Source organism: Citrus clementina, unplaced genomic scaffold, assembly GCF_000493195.1.
Source record: "Citrus clementina cultivar Clemenules unplaced genomic scaffold, Citrus_clementina_v1.0 scaffold_1, whole genome shotgun sequence".
NCBI classification, from domain to species: Eukaryota; Viridiplantae; Streptophyta; class Magnoliopsida; order Sapindales; family Rutaceae; genus Citrus; species Citrus x clementina.
The window spans coordinates 28,153,246-28,171,337 of record NW_006263303.1 but is presented as its reverse complement, the minus strand read 5'-3'; the positions used below and the strand labels follow the sequence as shown (position 1 = coordinate 28,171,337).

The 18,092-nt window shown below is 34.9% G+C and overlaps 3 protein-coding genes and 1 long non-coding RNA gene across 5 annotated transcripts; all 4 read left to right on the top strand.

The window, feature by feature from the left end:
• Positions 1-1,783: 1,783 nt before the first annotated feature.
• Positions 1,784-4,584, top strand: LOC18053854 (cation/H(+) antiporter 27). The gene is made up of 3 exons (XM_006453501.2): positions 1,784-2,143; positions 2,344-3,351; positions 3,502-4,584. Exons 1-3 carry the CDS (start codon positions 1,895-1,897, stop codon positions 4,582-4,584), a joined length of 2,340 nt encoding a protein of 779 aa, XP_006453564.2. The 5' UTR covers positions 1,784-1,894.
• Positions 4,585-5,761: 1,177 nt separating this feature from the next.
• LOC18053853 (V-type proton ATPase subunit D) lies at positions 5,762-7,330 on the top strand. Its single transcript, XM_006453500.2, has 2 exons — positions 5,762-5,979; positions 6,242-7,330. Exon 2 carries the CDS (start codon positions 6,255-6,257, stop codon positions 7,032-7,034), a length of 780 nt encoding a protein of 259 aa, XP_006453563.1. The 5' UTR covers positions 5,762-5,979; positions 6,242-6,254; the 3' UTR covers positions 7,035-7,330.
• A 45-nt stretch (positions 7,331-7,375) lies between these two features.
• On the top strand, positions 7,376-8,607 carry LOC112095862. Of its 2 annotated transcripts, XR_002904011.1 has the most exons (4): positions 7,376-7,458; positions 7,547-7,600; positions 7,724-8,218; positions 8,335-8,607. It is a non-coding gene; the product is annotated as an uncharacterized LOC112095862 (long non-coding RNA). The 2 variants fall into 2 exon arrangements; XR_002904010.1 differs by having other exon boundaries at positions 7,376-7,600.
• Positions 8,608-8,834: 227 nt separating this feature from the next.
• Positions 8,835-14,791, top strand: LOC18053852 (uncharacterized protein Cbei_0202). The gene is made up of 14 exons (XM_006453499.2): positions 8,835-9,224; positions 9,318-9,380; positions 9,999-10,439; positions 11,099-11,170; positions 11,449-11,574; positions 11,672-11,884; positions 12,036-12,083; positions 12,489-12,650; positions 12,991-13,152; positions 13,300-13,393; positions 13,471-13,589; positions 13,729-13,773; positions 14,092-14,446; positions 14,552-14,791. Exons 1-13 carry the CDS (start codon positions 8,889-8,891, stop codon positions 14,323-14,325), a joined length of 2,115 nt encoding a protein of 704 aa, XP_006453562.1. The 5' UTR covers positions 8,835-8,888; the 3' UTR covers positions 14,326-14,446; positions 14,552-14,791.
• The last annotated feature ends 3,301 nt before the right edge of the window (positions 14,792-18,092 follow it).

Below are 18,092 nucleotides of genomic sequence, written 5' to 3'. Positions count from 1 at the left end.
ACTTTTATGGGATATAGTTTTCCTAAGATAATACTTTCTCTGCTCCTTGTATGCATGTCACTATTTTTTTAATTAATTAATGATTTTTGTTATTTGATTTTTATTAACGATTATGAACAACTAATAATGTTTCATCCGTCCAATCTGCAACTCAAAAAATTAATTATACGGGTTTCATCGTCACATTTGAATATTAATATGGGATATTATCACCAAAATTTTCTAATAATTACATTTTTTAAAAAACTTAATGTTTCAATTTCTATCATTTTACCATCCAATCGTTAAAAATAATAGAATATTTAATAGAATTTATGCCTTAACTAATTAAGTGTACAGAATAATGATTTTGTCCTCTAAAATAAAAGAAAAGAATTTCCAAAACAAAGATTTCGGAAATCATTTTTTTTATTATTGTTACCTTAGTTAGTATTTTAATATTCATATTTTATATCAAACTTAATAAATACGTATAAACTGCAACAGTAAATTTAATTGAAACAAATAATTATTTTAGGAAACTAATTTTGTCATAATTTTAGGTGCGTTTGGGATTGAGGTACTGTAACTTTTAAGCTACAACTGCTGTGGAAAAAAAGTTATAATTATGAAACAAAAATTAATAATATGTAGTAAATATAAATTTTAAATAATAATTTTGATAAAATTATTAAATATATAATAGATTTTCCATAATACAAGTGAAAACCCACATCAATATAACTTCTAAATTACAGCAGATAGTGTTTACCAAATATTTTAGTGCTATAACTTTTAAGCTACTGCTTTCCAACCTCAATCTTTAACATTTGCGTCCATATCTGTTTGATAAATACACATCAATTATGATTAATAGTAAATTGTATCTTTATTAAAAATTTATTAATTTGCCACCCGAGTTATTGGAACAGTATTAATTTACCACAACTTTTTTGGTTTGTATGAAATTACCACTGTTCTTTAGATTTACAAATTTAAAATACCTTAAATACCCTGTAACAACAGCATTTTTAAAATAGAGTTAGCTATTTGGTGGTAAAAATGGACAAGCATTTCCTTTTATCTAAGAGTGTAACTGTACGACGCCTTCAACCATCAAGTCTTAATTCCAAGAAAGTAATTGATTCATTTTAATTGAATCTTGTTTTATTAAACTAACAAAAACAAATAAATAAAAATTAAGTAATTTAATTTGCATGGTGCAACTACGTGTAGGGACTACAACAATTGAACTGCTTCATGCAACTTAAAATGAGGTGGGAGAAGAGAATTGGAAGGTTTGTCCAGGCAAAAGTTAACGTTCAGAGCAAATCGGAGCCTCATTGGGTGATGGGCTGTCGCTCACCCAGCAGCAGCAGCAGAACCTGCCACGCAGGACTTGGCTGCTGGGCCTGGATCCGGAGTGGAAATGCCATCAAAATGAATCCATAATGTCTGTCTGTCTGTCTTGTACACTTTTATTCTTTCTAGGAGCATTAAAACAAAAATTGAATCAAATAATTTCCAAGTTATGTGGTGCGTACTACAATGGTGACATGTGGCCTTACGGTCTAAACTTTTCTCTTACTAAGCATTTCAATTAACCAAAAAAAGAAAAAAAAATTGATTTAGATTTAGATCCACATATATCAGATGTCAAACAAGTCTAGTCCATAAACTAAGCGTTGTTCTCGGCTTCACAATTGCCCAGCAACCCTCCCAAAAAAAGTCAAAATTGAAATAGTATCCCTCAGTTTTTTTTTTTTTTTGTTAATAGCTGAATTAATCAACCCCCATATTTCTCCTTCCTGCCTTCAAACTTTGTTTCCTATACAGAAAATTCAGATTAATCGATATTCTTCTTGATCGTCATTTTTTTTCTTTCTTTCTTTTTGTTTTTCCAGGAGAATTAACAATGAATCCAGGCAATGCATCCTACCCCAACACAACCGTCTATTACAACCCGATAGCAGGGAGAAATATGTCTACACTTTGCGAGCCATTGTCAACCTTCAGGGGAGCAACTCCATTCTTGAGAAGAGTAACATCACATTTTACTATTATGGTTGTGTTTCTTCCCATGCTTTTAGTTACTATACTCACATATGCTATTCAGTTCCTTCTCAAGCCTTTTGGAGAGGCTGCTTTTGCCTCGCAATTGCTTGTAAGCTCCTACGAACCCTAGTCATTAATTTGATACGTACGGCCATTTAATTTATCATGTTGTGTGTAAGCCTAACGACTTGGTAAAAAATATATGATAAATCATGTTGCATTCACAGTCATTTTCATCTCTTCTATGTTAATGATGATATCTTTAATTTAAGTTATAAATTGAGCGTGTCACGTTTATATATCGCGCAGGGTGGAATTGCCTTAGGGCCTTCGCTTCTTAGTCGAAATCAAGAACTAAAGGAGTTAGTATTCCCACCGAAGGCTGTTATGGCGATCAATGTCATCGAATGCGTAGGCTTAATCTTTATGTTCTTCACCCTTTCTGCTCGAATAGACAAAGGCATTGTGAAAAAATCGGGCAAGCTCGCCATTGTTATAGGCGTCGGAGCCTTCATAATACCACTGATAGTAACGATATTAACGACATTGTTTATCAGAGACGGTCTTGAACTAGACGATGAACTTCGTTCTACACTCCCAATGGTCGCAACACTGGAAGCAACGATTTCTTTTCATGTGATTCTTGCTAATCTGACAGAACTAAAACTTCTAAATTCGGAGATTGGGCGTCTTGCGCTGTCTTCATCTTTGCTTAGCAGCCTCATCGGCTGGTTTGCTCCTACATTTTACATTTACGCAAGTGAGAACGCCCGCGTAGGAATCACGAGACGAACAGTCTTTCTGATGAATGTGAGCGTCATAGTGATGGTTATCATCATAGTTTTCGTAGTCCGTCCAATAATATTTTGGATGATGAGAAAAACCCCAGAAGGGAAGCCGTTGAAACAAGATCATCTTGTGGCTCTAAATGTAATTGTCCTCGTCGTTGCGCTTGTCGGGGAACTCACGGGCCAAAATAGCTACCTGGGGCCGTTCATTTTGGGGATCACCACGCCGGTGACGCCACCGATGGGGTCCCTGTTGGCAGATAAGATACAGTACTTTGTTTGGGTGGCGTTCATACCTTGTTTCATAATAAATACAGGGAGAAGAGTGGATTTGTATTCTATCCAATTTAACCATTTCTTGGCTGTGGAAATGGTCATTTTGATTGCCGGGACTGTGAAAACTTTTGCGATTGTGATCCCATGCCTCTATTCCAAAATTCCATTTATGGATGCCCTAGCACTTGGCTTACTTTTGAACTGTCGTGGCATCTATGATATCCAAGTTTTCACTCGGGCAAAGCAACGCTTGGTACGCATAACTTGGAGAATATATTTATGGATTGTTTCTTATGCTTTTGAGGGAGTAGCATGCAGTTTCCTATTTTGGAAGCAAAAAATGCTTCACATTTTATCAAAATCATCTTCTAATTAATTAATTAATTAATTATAATTGGTGCAGCAAATCACAGATGAGAGCTTCGCAATAATGGTGATAACAGCAATGTTTCAATCCGCCATCATCATCCCGCTCGTGAAACTCGTGTACGACTCGTCAAGAAAGTACGTGGCCTACAGAAAACGCACGATTCAACACTGTGAATCCCACGCGGAGCTCCGTATCCTCATATGCATACCCGAAAGTGACTACGTCCCCACCGCGATCAACCTCCTCAAAGCCTCAAGCCCTCCGCAGAGCCACGTCGGCGTCTACGTCATGAACCTGGAGGAATACATCGGCCGCTCAATGCCCGTCGTAATCCCACATCGCTTGGACAAAAACCCTTCCTCATCGAAACCGGCCAAGATCGACCCCCTCCTCCATGCCTTCTTCCGTTACCAGCAGACCAACAAAGCCTACGTGTCGGTGCAGTGCTTCACCGCCGTAGCTCCCTACGCGTCCATGCACGACGACATTTGCTCGATGGCTTTCCAAAAAGCCACTTCTCTGATCATCTTCCCCTTCCTAAAAACGGAGCCCACGTTGACCAAGAAAGTGATCAACAACGTTCTCAGCATGTCCCCTTGCTCCATTGGACTCCTCTACGACCGCAGCCTCGCAATTGACTACCGCTCCTTTCAGTGTCGCCGGGTTTGTGTGCTATTCATCGGGGGAGCAGATGACCGGGAAGCGTTAGCACTGGGGGCACGCATGGGAAGAAACCCTAGCATTCATCTAACTGTGACGAGATTCGTTGTTACCAACCCTACGATGAGTGATTTTATAGACGAGGATCGGGATCAAGCCATGATTAATGATTTTAGGTTCGTAAACTTGGACAGCAAGAATGTTGAGTACGTGGAGGAAGGTGTGGAGGAAGGATTTGAAACGTTGAGGATTATAAACGCCATTGCAAATGATTTTGATTTGTTTTTGGCTGGGAGAAGGCATGAAGGCTGCTTGCATGTTTTGCAGGGATTGGGGGAGTGGATCGAGATTGAAGAGTTGGGTGTTGTGGGAGATTTGTTGGCGTCTGATGATTTTAAGAGTAGAGCTTCGGTTTTGGTGATTCAACAGCAAGCTTATGCGCCATATATTGAGTGAATGATATATGAGTGAGTTGGGTGAGTAGGGCCGGGGATATATATATATATATATATACATTTCCGAGTTGGAAGAACGATAAATATCGTAAGCCACCATACATGTGATGTGATGCGATGCGATTAATTAGTGTGTCCTGAAGAAGAAATGTAATTTAGTTTCCTTTTTGGAGATTGAGAAAAATCACTCATGTACATTTCTAGTTCTAGACTAGCTAATTGAAGCTGCTAGCTAGTTAATTTCTTTCTTAAAACATTTATGAATTTTAAAAATAAGATTTTAAATACAGAAGATAATTTTTATCGAGTGATGAAATAGTAAGGCTTACTCTTTAATTAAAAGAAACAACTAACATAACACAAAAAATGCAAGTAATTACACATGCAAGTGAAATAATAAATACGTATGCGCATACGAATTTATTCATCTTAATTAATTAGAAAGAATTAAGTAAGTAGAGATTATTATAGAAATCCATGTTTATAAGAAGGAATTCCCAAGAGTGTGTATATAGATATAGAAAATGATGATGGAGAAGATTCAAGGCTTATAGAAAGGGAAATTGGGATGTGTTAAAATCTTATTTTTGATTTGAGCTTTTAGAACTCACGTGCGTCTGTGATGTATTGTATTCAATTATTCGTAAAAGCTTCTCTCTTGATTTAAGTTTTTTTAATATAAATTTAAATTGATGATTGATTATTGATAAAAATAAATAGAAATACGAAATAAGAATTTTTTTACTTTCCTAACAAAATTTATCTCATAATTTGAGCTTTTATATAATTTTATAAATTATATATTTAAACTATTGTGACATGTATATATCATTTTCAAAGTTTAAATTTTTGTGAATCTAGGTTGCCAAATTAATAGGGTGAGTAGAATTCGTTGTGTTAAAAATAAGAGATTTGGGTCTGAATCTCCCCACTCATATAGGTGAAGAGAGGATTATTGATGTTAGGTTAATTAAAAGTGTGTGTGTATATGTATATCTCTAATTTATATATTTGTATGTGTTATAGATAAAGTAACTGAAATTACAAAAGTATTTCATGTTTGCATTTCCTTTTTAATAAATCAGTTATAAAATATGGGGATGAATAGTACGACCCAACTCTAAACACGATAATTGTCTTAATTGGGCCACATTTGGCTACCGCGATTTGCACAATCATTTGATTGCACAAAACGCAGTCGTTTCTCATGAGAACCTCTCATCTACTCTTCCTCTCAAAAAAACCACCAGTGTCAGTTCTGGACCCTTTTAAATTTTTCTCGCTAATTTTCTCTGGAGCCAAATTCGATCTTTCACTTAAACCGGAGTTAGGGTTCCATTTGATCTCATCGGATCGGCCTTTCGCGGAATCTTAAACTCCCTAATATTTGGATCAGGTAATCAAAAACCTAAACTTTATGAAAATTTTGCGAATTTTGTGCTTTAGTAGTTTAATTCTGTGATTATCTTTATCATTGTTCATTATTTTTTTACGACTAAATTATCCAAATTGTGATTTGTTTTTCTGTGACTCTTAATTTGAATTCATCAAGTTTAAATTCTTAGAAGTTATGAACAAAATGTAACCGAAATATTGTTATTCATGGAGAAGTTTGTTTCATTTTACTTTATTTATTTGGGGGAGTTTAATTTTACTAGATAATTTGGAAAGATGGCGCAAAACCAGCGGTTGACTGTGGTTCCCACAGTGACAATGCTAGGGGTTATGAAAAGTAGGCTTGTTGGTGCTACAAGAGGGCATGCCCTTTTGAAGAAGAAGAGTGATGCTTTAACTGTTCAGTTTCGTCAGATCCTTAAGAATATCGTGACTACGAAGGAATCGATGGGAGAAGTTATGAAAGATTCTTCCTTTGCCCTGATTGAGGCCAAGTATGTTGCTGGCGAAAACATCAAGCACATTGTTCTTGAGAATGTGCAAAATGCTTCTATTAAAGTTCGATCCCGTCAAGAGAATATTGCAGGTGTTAAGATTCCAAAGTTTGAGTACTTCACTGATGGCGAGACCAAGAATGATCTTACAGGATTGGCTAGAGGTGGGCAACAAGTGCAACAGTGTCGTGCTGCTTATGTGAAAGCCATTGAGCTTCTTGTCGAGCTTGCTTCTCTTCAAACTTCGTTTTTGACGCTGGATGAGGCGATTAAGACCACAAACCGCAGGGTTAATGCTTTGGAGAATGTAGTCAAGCCTAGATTGGAGAATACTATCACTTACATTAAGGGGGAGTTGGATGAGCTTGAAAGAGAGGATTTCTTTCGCTTGAAGAAGATTCAAGGATATAAGAAGAGGGAAATCGAGAGACAGCTTGCTTCTTCCAAGCAGTTTGTTGAGGAGCAGTTTGCCGAGAAGGTATCTTTGCAGAAAGGAATTTCAATTAAGTCTGCTCAGAACTTGTTATCTGCAGGGGAAAAGGATGAGGATATTATTTTCTGATGTGGCGGTTGGTTTATGCGCACTTTCGTAGGATGTGTTGCTTTGATTATGCTGCTTTGGTTTCTGGTGGAAGATTCATATTATTATTATTATTAATATTTCTCAGAAGAGGACTGTCTAATTTTTCAAATAAAGAGCTCTTTGTATAATTCTATTTATTGTGTATTAATTAATCGATGTATCAGACTTTCAACTGAAAGATATTTGTTGCCAAAATGGCTTTGGTTGATCACTGCAGTATTTTCATGGCTTTTCATTAGTCACTGCAATGTATTTGATGGTTCAGTTCTTTTTTGTGTGCTATGAGTTAATTGTTCTTAAAATCTCATTATCATTCAGTTGGGTATCAGGGGTACACATCAGACTAGATTGCTCATATTTTGATATATGTTTGAATTCATTACAGCATGGACAGCTTCCAAAGGTGAATACACTTTTGATCAACTTATGTACTTTTTCCGCCATATCATTTATTCTCTAGACATTGAATGGGGTGTTGCTGATAACATCAGGCATCAAATTTTGTTCCTGTTTGGCAGATTCCATCTATGCAATCACATTCCAAGGTAAGTTATTTGGAGCCTTTGTTGTGGAAATACACATCAAGTATTATATACGTCTTTGCTTTTCTATAATGTTCTCATCATAATTGGTGAGTTCTCTGTTTATTCTCAATCTGGATACTGAAGAACATTATGGATTACCTCTGGCAATTTGTCTTGGTTGGAGTACATTGATTCTTGAGGTTTTGCTCCTGTCAATGAGAAAGCGGACAAACAATGTGGTGTTGAAAAAATTTCTTTCACTGTTCTTAGCTCACTCGTTCTGGTGGTTTCACTTCAGAGATAAGTATTTTAGATGAAATCTTTGTAAAACATTTTTAAGGAATGGGCGCTAAATCTGGAGATATGTCCCCATTTTCAACTCATCGCAGCTATCCTGAGAGTTGAAGTCAAGTTATAACACAATAGTTTGGCTGAATGCTCAATCATCTTGCCCTTTCCCTCTTTTTTCAGGCGAAGCGTTCGTGCACGTATCTTCTAGTAATTTATTAATCGGCGTCATTCATGCATGTTGTACGAAGCAGCCATCCAATTAATTTTGGCGACTTGGTGGAATATGAGAAGCTATCAACGATAACATAAATCGTGGGTTAGGAGATGCCAAGTAATTTGGATGGCTGTGTGAGTTTTTCATTTCTTCATGGGCTGGGAGTGGGTTTAATACTACTTTCTTTGTCATATTTGAAATTGTGACTTTGCTTGTGTTTTCTAATATAATTTGCTTATGATGTGTGCAGATCAAATAGAAGGGCTTCACTGTCAATTGCCCTTGGAAGGATCGAGATACTGAAGAGGTTGTCAAATAAAAAAGTACTGAGGATAAAATTAGAGGCTCTGTAACCTTTTGCATGGAGAAGTTATGTTATGGGTAGCATACATTTCATTTTTGTTTTGTTTTGTTTTTCTCTCCTTTATAAATGTAGTTCGACACAAGTGACGATTGATCCTTGTCACGGAGCTTACTACTTCGATTAATCGACCTTAATTAACTGTTGATGTTGTGAGGTAGGCAACACCCTTATTAAGATTTAGAGACATTATTATTTAAATGAATATAAAAATTTCAAATCTGAGCTGAGCCAAGTGATATGAAGTGAAGCCTGGCAATGGCATTACTCACTCATTTTTAAAATTTATGTAATTTACGGAATTTTGCATTAAAATAAATAGATAGAAAAAAAAAAACTCCTAAAATATTGAATAATAATAATAATATAAAAGCTTCCTTTCACTTATCCCAAACCTGAAGCGTAACACCTGGCGACTTCGCTTCACTAGTTGGCTTCTCGCCATGTCCCTGAACCTGAAGCTTCACTCCGGATTCCTGTCCCTGGCTCTTCCTTATTATAGCTGTTGTTCCACTCCAAGAACAAGACATTTGCGTTCTCGTAACCAAACAGTGCCGGCAATCCGCTGCGCCAAAAGAACTGGGAAACAGAGATATCCATCGGAGAAGAAAAAGCTGAAACAGAAGCACAAGCAAGTCCTCAATGATGTCAATAACAAATTCGAAGGCTTTTGGAGGTTATCGAAGCTCGCTGTTCCGGTCCACAAGGACCCCGGCAAGGACTTCATCGGTGTCTCCCACGCCTTGCTCGATGAGATCACCAAAGTTCTCGAATTTCCGGTAATTTTTAAGTCATAATAACTTTTTCTTTTTATTTTCTTATTTTTTTCTTGTGATGGAGTTTGTATACTGTTACTGTGTGGTGTGTATTAGGTTGCTTCCATGCTGCCAGCGGAGGCTTTTACGGTGGTAAGGAAATCGTTTGATGCAAGAAAGGTATGTGATATTGGCAAATTTATATGCTTTTTTTCTTTTTGTAACTTCTGAGCTGTTTTAATGTGTAAATGTGCATTTTGTTTAAATATTTTAAAATTTTTAATGACATAATTTACATGGAGTGAAGAAGATATCAGTGTTTCTATTATTAAAAAAAATGGATAAAACACTTAGAAATGGCTTTTTACAAGTACTTGATACGTGCTTTTCCGGAAAGAAAGTGCTTTCTTGTAAGGTATTTGACAATGTGCTGGTTTAAAAAGTTTTTTGTAAGTGCTTTCTAGAAAAATAATTCATAAGTAATTTCTGAAAAAGTACTCAATTTGAGGAGTTTTGTTGGATACATTTTTTACTCAAAAGAAGCTTTCTGCAAAAGTACAGCTAAATATACTCCTTGTTTCAATTGTCAATACTAGCTGTTTTGCTCTGGAAATATTTACTTCAATTACTTTGACCTTTTATACTCTCTAGCTGTTTTTCACAACCCATCAAACACCTGTATTATTGTATCATGTATGGTAAGGTCTTCAATAAGTGCTGCAAAATGATTAACATTATAAATGATTTAGTTTTAGATGTAATTGTGTCCTATCAATTTGGCTTATTGATCATTTTCAGGTATTAAAGGAGCCCAAGTTTGTTTATACGGTGGACATGGATGTCAGTAAACTTTTGGATCTAGAGCCTCGTACTTGGGATTTCATTTCGCGGTTGGAGGCAAAAGTTGGGTCTGTAGAGCATATGCTTGACAAAAGAGCTTCTGGTGACTTGATCAACATAATACATGATTGTAAAAAAGTCAGTGATGATACATTGTTGAGAAAAGAAATTTCTTCTGGGTCTGAGGGATTGTACAATTATCCAAGAACCAGAAAACCAAAAGTTGCAGTTGTGGGTGGTGGTCCATCTGGCTTGTTTGCTTCTCTAGTTCTCGCAGAACTTGGTGCAGATGTCACCTTAATAGAAAGAGGTCAAGCAGTTGAACAAAGGGGGCGTGACATTGGCGCTTTAGTAGTTCGTCGGATGTTAGAAATGGAGAGCAATTTTTGCTTTGGGGAGGTAATATCTTGAGTCTTTTAGTATTTTTGCCAAAGATTGTTTTAATACCTCAAATGGTGATTTCTACTGTTGAATTATGGAAGTTTATGACCATTATACTGATTGAATTGTTATTGAATTCTTTTGCCATTTGATCTGACAAATAATATTTGTGAATCACTTCATTTATTTCATATCGTACAACCTTAGCTATTGCTTTCTTTTCTAGAATTGGTTATTTATTAATAGTTGATAATCTACATTTGGAAATTAATGGAAAGTTGATTGTTGAATTTTATCTTCTATTTTCATTCAGAACTATTATCCCAAGCCTTTCAAATTTTCTTGTTTTTGTGAGTCTCGTGATGTTGTGGCTCCCTTGAAAATTGTATCAATATCAGAAATATACTAGAATATCAAGAAGTAGTTAGCATGATGTTTTAGATTGACTGATCTTCACTGCTGTTTTGCCTAAATATGTACGATATTTATGCTTCAGCATAAAATCATAAGAAGTTTGTTATAGGAGTTATGCCTTGCTATTCTTTTATTTATATGGATGTGCATCCCCAAATTCAGTTATTTCCAGAAAAGCTAATCTGAATTTTTTAGTTATTTTCTCATTACATCTCTCAGAAGATATTTTTGGTTGCTATTATTTAAGGACTTATCCATGGCAGGGTGGTGCAGGTACCTGGAGTGATGGAAAGCTGGTAACTAGAATTGGAAGAAACAGCAACAGTGTTTTGGCGGTCAGAACTATTACTTTTTCAATTCTGTATCTTCTCAATGATTTTGGTTTGCACTAAAAGTTGCAGTTTATGGATTTTACACTTGTTCATTCCTTCTTTTCTTGATTTCTGGGAATGACTTTTTGTTGTCATGAAAACGCCTTTTTTGTTTCCAAATTTGTCCAACTTTTCAGTTTTTGATCTTGAGGGAGATCTATGGTGGAAGCAACTTTGGGGAAATTGGTACTTAGTGCTCCAATAGAGATTTAAGGACTGACTCTCGGTTATTTTCATCTTAGGTGATGAACACTTTAGTTCACTTTGGTGCTCCAGCAAATATCCTGGTTGATGGGAAGCCTCATCTGGGAACTGATAGGTTGATTCCATTGCTACGCAACTTTCGCCAACATTTACAGAGACTGGGTGTGAGTTCCTTTTTCATATCAGAAGTTAATCCCACATATTAGGCATTACAAAGACTGTGTTTTGCTTCATTAATTATTATTTTTTCAACACAATTAGGTTACAATCAAGTTTGGAACAAGGGTAGATGATCTACTCATAGAGAATGCGCGTATTGTTGGAGTCAAAGTTTCTGATTCAAAAGACAATTCACAGTCAGATATTCAGAAATTGGGATTTGATGCAGTTATTTTGGCTGTTGGGCATTCTGCACGTGACATATATGAAATGCTTGTCTCTCATAACATTAACTTGGTCCCAAAAGATTTTGCTGTGAGTTCCTTTAATCTATATTGATCATTTGTGTGCATGTGTACATTGACACCTGTTTTCTTCCCTTCCTTTCCTCCTACTTCTTCTGTTGGTTTGTAATCCGTGAGCCAGAGAATTATTACTATTTGCATCAATTTATTTGGCTGAACAGGTTGGGTTGCGGATGGAGCATCCTCAGGAACTAATAAACAGCATACAGGTTGGTTGTGTTCTATTCTTTATTGTTGAAGTAATAAATGAATAAGTTAACTCATTAAAATATTCGGATTGATTACTTATGAAGCTGTGGCATTGCGTGGAACCATTCAATTTTCTAAAATTTATTTTGGCCAATTAAAAGAAACTTCTAGCTTATGTATAAATTGAGCCCAGAAGCAAGGACATCGTTTTTTATTGATAATTAGATTAACAGAATTTTCTTGTTTGAAAGGAAAATCAAAATAAATAAAAAAAATGTATTGTAATCAAAATAATAAAATGTATTGTAATCAAAATAATAAAAATAAAAATGTATTATTGAAAGTTAAATTAACTGTGAGTTTCAGTAAATAAAGTAGTGTTTTTATTGTTGAAAGTTAAATTTAAATTTGTATAAAACGTGTAGTATTCTGAATTGGCTACGGAGGTTCAGAAGGGGCGCGGTAAAGTACCAGTTGCAGATTACAAAGTTGCCAAGTATGTCAGTGGGGAGGATGGGGACGCACTTTCCGGTGTAGTGACTACAAATCGTAGTTGCTATTCTTTCTGCATGTGTCCTGGTGGGCAGGTCTGGGTCTCCTATTTGCTTAACCTTAATTTGTAGTTTGTGATTATAACGTCGTAGTCTTGTTGTTGTAGTTTGTTTGTGGTTATAATCTCAAAGGTAATCTCATAGTTTTCCATGTTATTGCTTTTCATTGCTCAAGAAATTGGCATGTAATTTAGTCATCTAATTGATGAATTTTTGGGGCCATTGGACAAGTTTGAATCTGTTAGAAATTGGCATTGGGATTCAGAACTGCTTTGTGATGTAGATGCATTTTGAACATTGTAGGATTGTTGAGTCCAACAAAACTTCCATTGGATAATTTTTCCTGTCTACTAATCCATATATATGTTCATTGCAGATTGTTCTCACAAGTACTAATCCATTAGAATTATGTATCAATGGCATGTCATTTTCTCGTCGTTCATCTAGATGGGCAAATGCAGCACTTGTTGTCACTGTCTCAGCAAAGGATTTTGATACTTTGGATCTCCATGGACCTCTTGCAGGAGTTAAATTTCAGGTATCCTTTCTTTTCTTAGCTTTTGGATTTTACTTTCATATTAGTTATAAAAAATCCTTGATGGAAAATTGCCATAATATTGCTTCAAGAGATGATACTCTCTTCAAAATCAGAGCTAATTTTGATTTATGTTCTTTTATTGTTCAGAGGGAATTTGAGCAAAGAGCAGCCATAATGGGAGGAGGAAATTTTGTGGTACCTGCACAGAAAGTTACTGATTTTCTTGAGAACAAATTATCTGGTAGAAAGTTCTTAATCTCAATCCTGCTTTGTTTTACCAAATCTTCAACTTTCTTGACTCTGCCCTTGTTTTATCAGCCTCACCCCTGCCCCCATCTAGTTATCGATTAGGAGTGAAGGCAGCAAGTCTCCATGAGCTGTTTCCCACTCATTTAACTGATGCTTTGAAGCATTCAATCTCAATGTTTGATGAAGAGGTCTCTATATTAGTATTTGGTTTTCTTTTTTCTTTTTTTTTTCCTTAAATTTATTACTATTGCCTTGTTTCTGTGATGAATGTATTATTGGTAATCTCATAAGTTTTCTTTCTTTACACTGAACTTTGAAATTTTCCAGTTACCAGGATTTATCTCAGATACTGGCCTTCTTCATGGAGTAGAGGTATCTATTTTTATTAGTTTTTTGTTCAATTTGTTTTAGCAATGAAGTAATATTCCCTTTATAATGAATTTTTTTTGAGTCCCCATGCTTCCATGTCTTTTGGAATTCATGGAAGCATTTTCATCCGCCAAAAATGGCAGGGAGCTCTTAGTTTAGAATCATGTCTTTTTGTAATTACTTTATTGGGTAGGGATTTGTGGGAATTTTTTGGCACAACCACCTGAGCTTTTTGCTCTTTGTTATCAATTTTTAAAGCATTTCTTTTCCACATTTACAAAATTTGTTCAGTTGTTATCAAATTTTCATTCTTGCTTGCAGACAAGGACCAGCTGTCCGCTTCAGATTCCCCGCAATAATGAGACTTGCGAGAGCACATCCTTAAAAGGGCTTTACCCAGTTGGCGAAGGAGCAGGCTATGCTGGTGGGATTGTAAGTGCAGCAGCGGATGGCATGTATGCCGGTTTTGCTGTGGCAAAAGATTTTGGTTTGTTCCCTGCTGACATCGAATCAATTTTGGGGAAAGCTCAGGCAGCTGGATTCGCGAAGTACTAAAAAGTGTTCGATTGGTGGTCTCTTTGATTGTAGTCTCGGAATACAAGTTTTTGATCATCCACTCGAGGTCCACATAGACATAGACTTGGAATAAACGGCAGGGGCTTTGAGAAAACCTCAAGTGAGTACACTTTTCTTTTGAGTTTTTATTTCCCCTTTTTAATTTAATTTAATTTATAAGAAAAGTCCTAGTACATAACTCACTAGCCAGATTTTCATTCTGAAGATGAACAGTTCGACCTGTTGCTCACATCATGTCTACTGCTGAAGAGGATCCAGAGTTGTTTGAAGAGGAGAATGTAGAAGCCTCAGAGATGATGTACCATAAGTGAATGCTTGAATCAAAAGCTATATGATTATCAGAAACTTGTAAATTTATGACTTAAATCTGGTTTTTGCAAAAGGGCTAATCATTTGTATCTTGTAATCTGTAAAGAAAAAAACTTGCCGGTGTCCGCTTGAGTGAGAAACTTACATTCATTGTGGTTTAATAAAAATACTACAGAAGAGATGAAAGATCGAATTTTGCAAATACGATATTAAATTTTGTATGTGTTAAGTATAATGTCGCACGTTAAGGGCGTGTTTGGTAACGTGACAAAAAAGTTTATAGTTGGCCTATCTGAAACAAATTTTTTTCTCATCTTATGGTTGGAGGGCTAAAATGCGTTATGATTCGTTATTCTTATCCCACTGACAAAATATGAGGCTTAGGCTAGGATTATATTGTTAACTCAATCAAACATAATAACTTATAAAAATTATAATTATAATAATATGTGATAAATGTAATTAAAAAATTATTGATTTTAATAGCGCAGATAATAATTATAATAAATATCACTATTAATTTTTGATGACACACAATCAATTTTTAAAATTATTAAATATTTTTGTAGTTTGAAATTAATATTCAAAATATTTAGTTAATTTTTGATAAAAATCATAGACTATTAAATAGTTATAATATTGATATTGGAAATATGTTTAATAAATAGAATTCTATTTAAATTAGGATTTATATTTAATTAATATCATTGACCTTTATTGGTTTGAATAATAATGTAAAAACTTTTATTTAATTATAATTACAATAAATTATAAATTGTAATATTATAACATAAATTACTATAAACAAAAATATTTTATAATTAAATGGATTTTTTATTTGTTCAGTTAAACTATGATTGAGTAAATATTTATTTTACTTTGATTAATTTTAATAAGACCAGAAAAAAATCATTGTTACAAATCAATCTCATCCAGAACCACACCAAGCATGTATGAAAGTATTAAATATAATCATACGTTATCTTACCCAATCATATCACATCTCACCCTATTCCCTCTTATTATACTCTATATATTGAGCACATCCTTAGTGTTAATTTATTATATCACATTCATGAGGAGATGTGCTATAAATTTAAATTTACATGGCAACAAGCCAACATCATAAGTCGCCGTTTCATTAGATATTGGAGGTAATTGGACCCATTAAAATTAAATTTTGATTTCCCTTTCTCATTTAATTAATAGTCCATCTACATGAATAAAATAATTAGATGATAGTTAGTGTCCTGGTTTGCCGGATCTGTTTGGTGGTCATTAGTCTATGAAAAAGTTTGTGAAAACAAACGCCTTGACCCTACCGTTTACTTTAAACTTAAATTGTTAATTGCTTTACATCATGTGAAGATCGAAAATCTCGACACATACTTCTCTCTTTTTAAAAAGGTGATTGATTGGACCAACTAACAAAAGGTGAGAGCTGAGAGGAGTTAATTGGGATTCCTATTGAAGCTGTTGCTGTTTATAAATTATTTCCCAAAAGCTAGTTACGAATTATGAGGTTCTTAAATCTTACATTGATGTGGGACTATTTCTTTGGCACCTCCATCGTAAATAGTTTCTTTTTTTTAAAAAAAAAAAAAAAGCATAAACATGTAAAAACGACACGACAATGTTTATTGCCATAATAGAAGCAACACTGCCATTAATTTTTTATATAAATTAAGTACTCCTTAGTTATATAACCTTTAACCCTTGTCTAGTGGTTAAAAAGCTCTTTTTGTTGCAGTCAAACGACAACCAACAACGAGCACTTTTAAGTTAGAGACTGAAAATCCAAAGAAGTGCTTTTAACGAGTATCATGCATGCATCCCAGTGTCTCTCTCGCATTAGATAGCTGGCTTGATCGACATTTCGGAAAAGCAGATTCTTCAGAAAACGCGATGGAGAGATTATATGCGTCCACTTCTCAGATACACATACTGATGCACAAAATCTGGTCATTGTTGTGCTCTCAAGCAGACAATAATTCCAGGCTCCAGAAATTTTGTCTCTCCCATCTTGACATGTCTCCAAGCGCTTGATCTGCATGCTTTCAAGGGAATCCAATGTGAACCGTGCATGATTACTTATGTATCCTTCAAAACCAAACAAAAGAAAAAGTCGGTGGCAAACTGTAGGAAAAATTTTAATTATATATAATCATTCTCCGCGGGCGTCCCTATTTCATAAATTAAGTGTAGACACAGCGCTGTTAATGCCCAAATCCATACGAGCAATACTACTACTCACCTTATAGTAAGCGGCACTGTTATGCAATGATATTTGATTAATTTATGTTACTAACCAAAACTTAATGTTAGGACCAAAAGTCATAAGGTATATATATTCAATTCAATTCATAAGGTATATATTTCATAGTAGACCCAAGTCACTGTGGTGAAACAACTATTGTGGACTGAAGTTTGGAAAATATGGATATACTAAAATGAGATTCAATTCGCATTGAATCTTTGGCTAAACCCACTTGGGAATCTTAATCCATAAGAGAATGTTTGCGAAATGAGCTAGTGGAGAACCACTTGAGAACCTTAATCAATAAGAGAATGCATTGTGAAATAAGGTACTGAAGAACAAATCATTCTTTAAAAAATAATAATAATTAATGTTTAATTTAAAACACTAAATCATAAATCACATGCATCCATTGCAGATTAAATGCATGAACAAAGGATGCATTGATATTAAATGCAAAGCATGCATTTGTTAACTTTTGAAGCTATCAATTGGCTATAAAAAGGGCTTGCATCGAAGAGTAGAGGCATCTATTGGGTCTGAAATTAAGCAATTCAAAAGAGAATTACAGTAAATAAAGATCGTTTTTTCCATTATTAAGTTTTTTGTTTTCTACTATTTACTCCGTTGCCACATCATTGTTCATAACATTTGTCATTATTGTTTAAGGCCAAATCTGCTACTCAACAAAACAACGACTAAAATCAAAGTTGCAATAGAGCTTTTTTAGACCATACTAAGCCTAAATATGCTTATTCTCAAGACCGCGAAATAGAATCGCGCAGATCATAGGCCACTATGCCCAAATTTTCAATCAAACTCAATCATATTTCGATCAAGAATGAGGGAGTCCTTATTGCACGTGGTCTAGTGAAATTCTCACCCCAAATAATCTAAAACTTCAATACTATTCACAAAAAAGTCACGAAATTGTATTAAGTGTTAAGATATAGCCATCATATCTATGATGGGCAACGGTGATCACTAGAACCTTTATATATACATTACACTTTTTTTTTTCCTAAAAAAATTAAGGGAGTGGACAAAAGCTCAAATTCATTTTTAGCCCCTTACCTTCCCAAATTTGAATTTGGGTAACAAACTAGTTAATGCTACTTGAAAATCACTTGAACACACCCTTTGGGGCGTATATTACGCACTTTACTTGAAAATACTAACG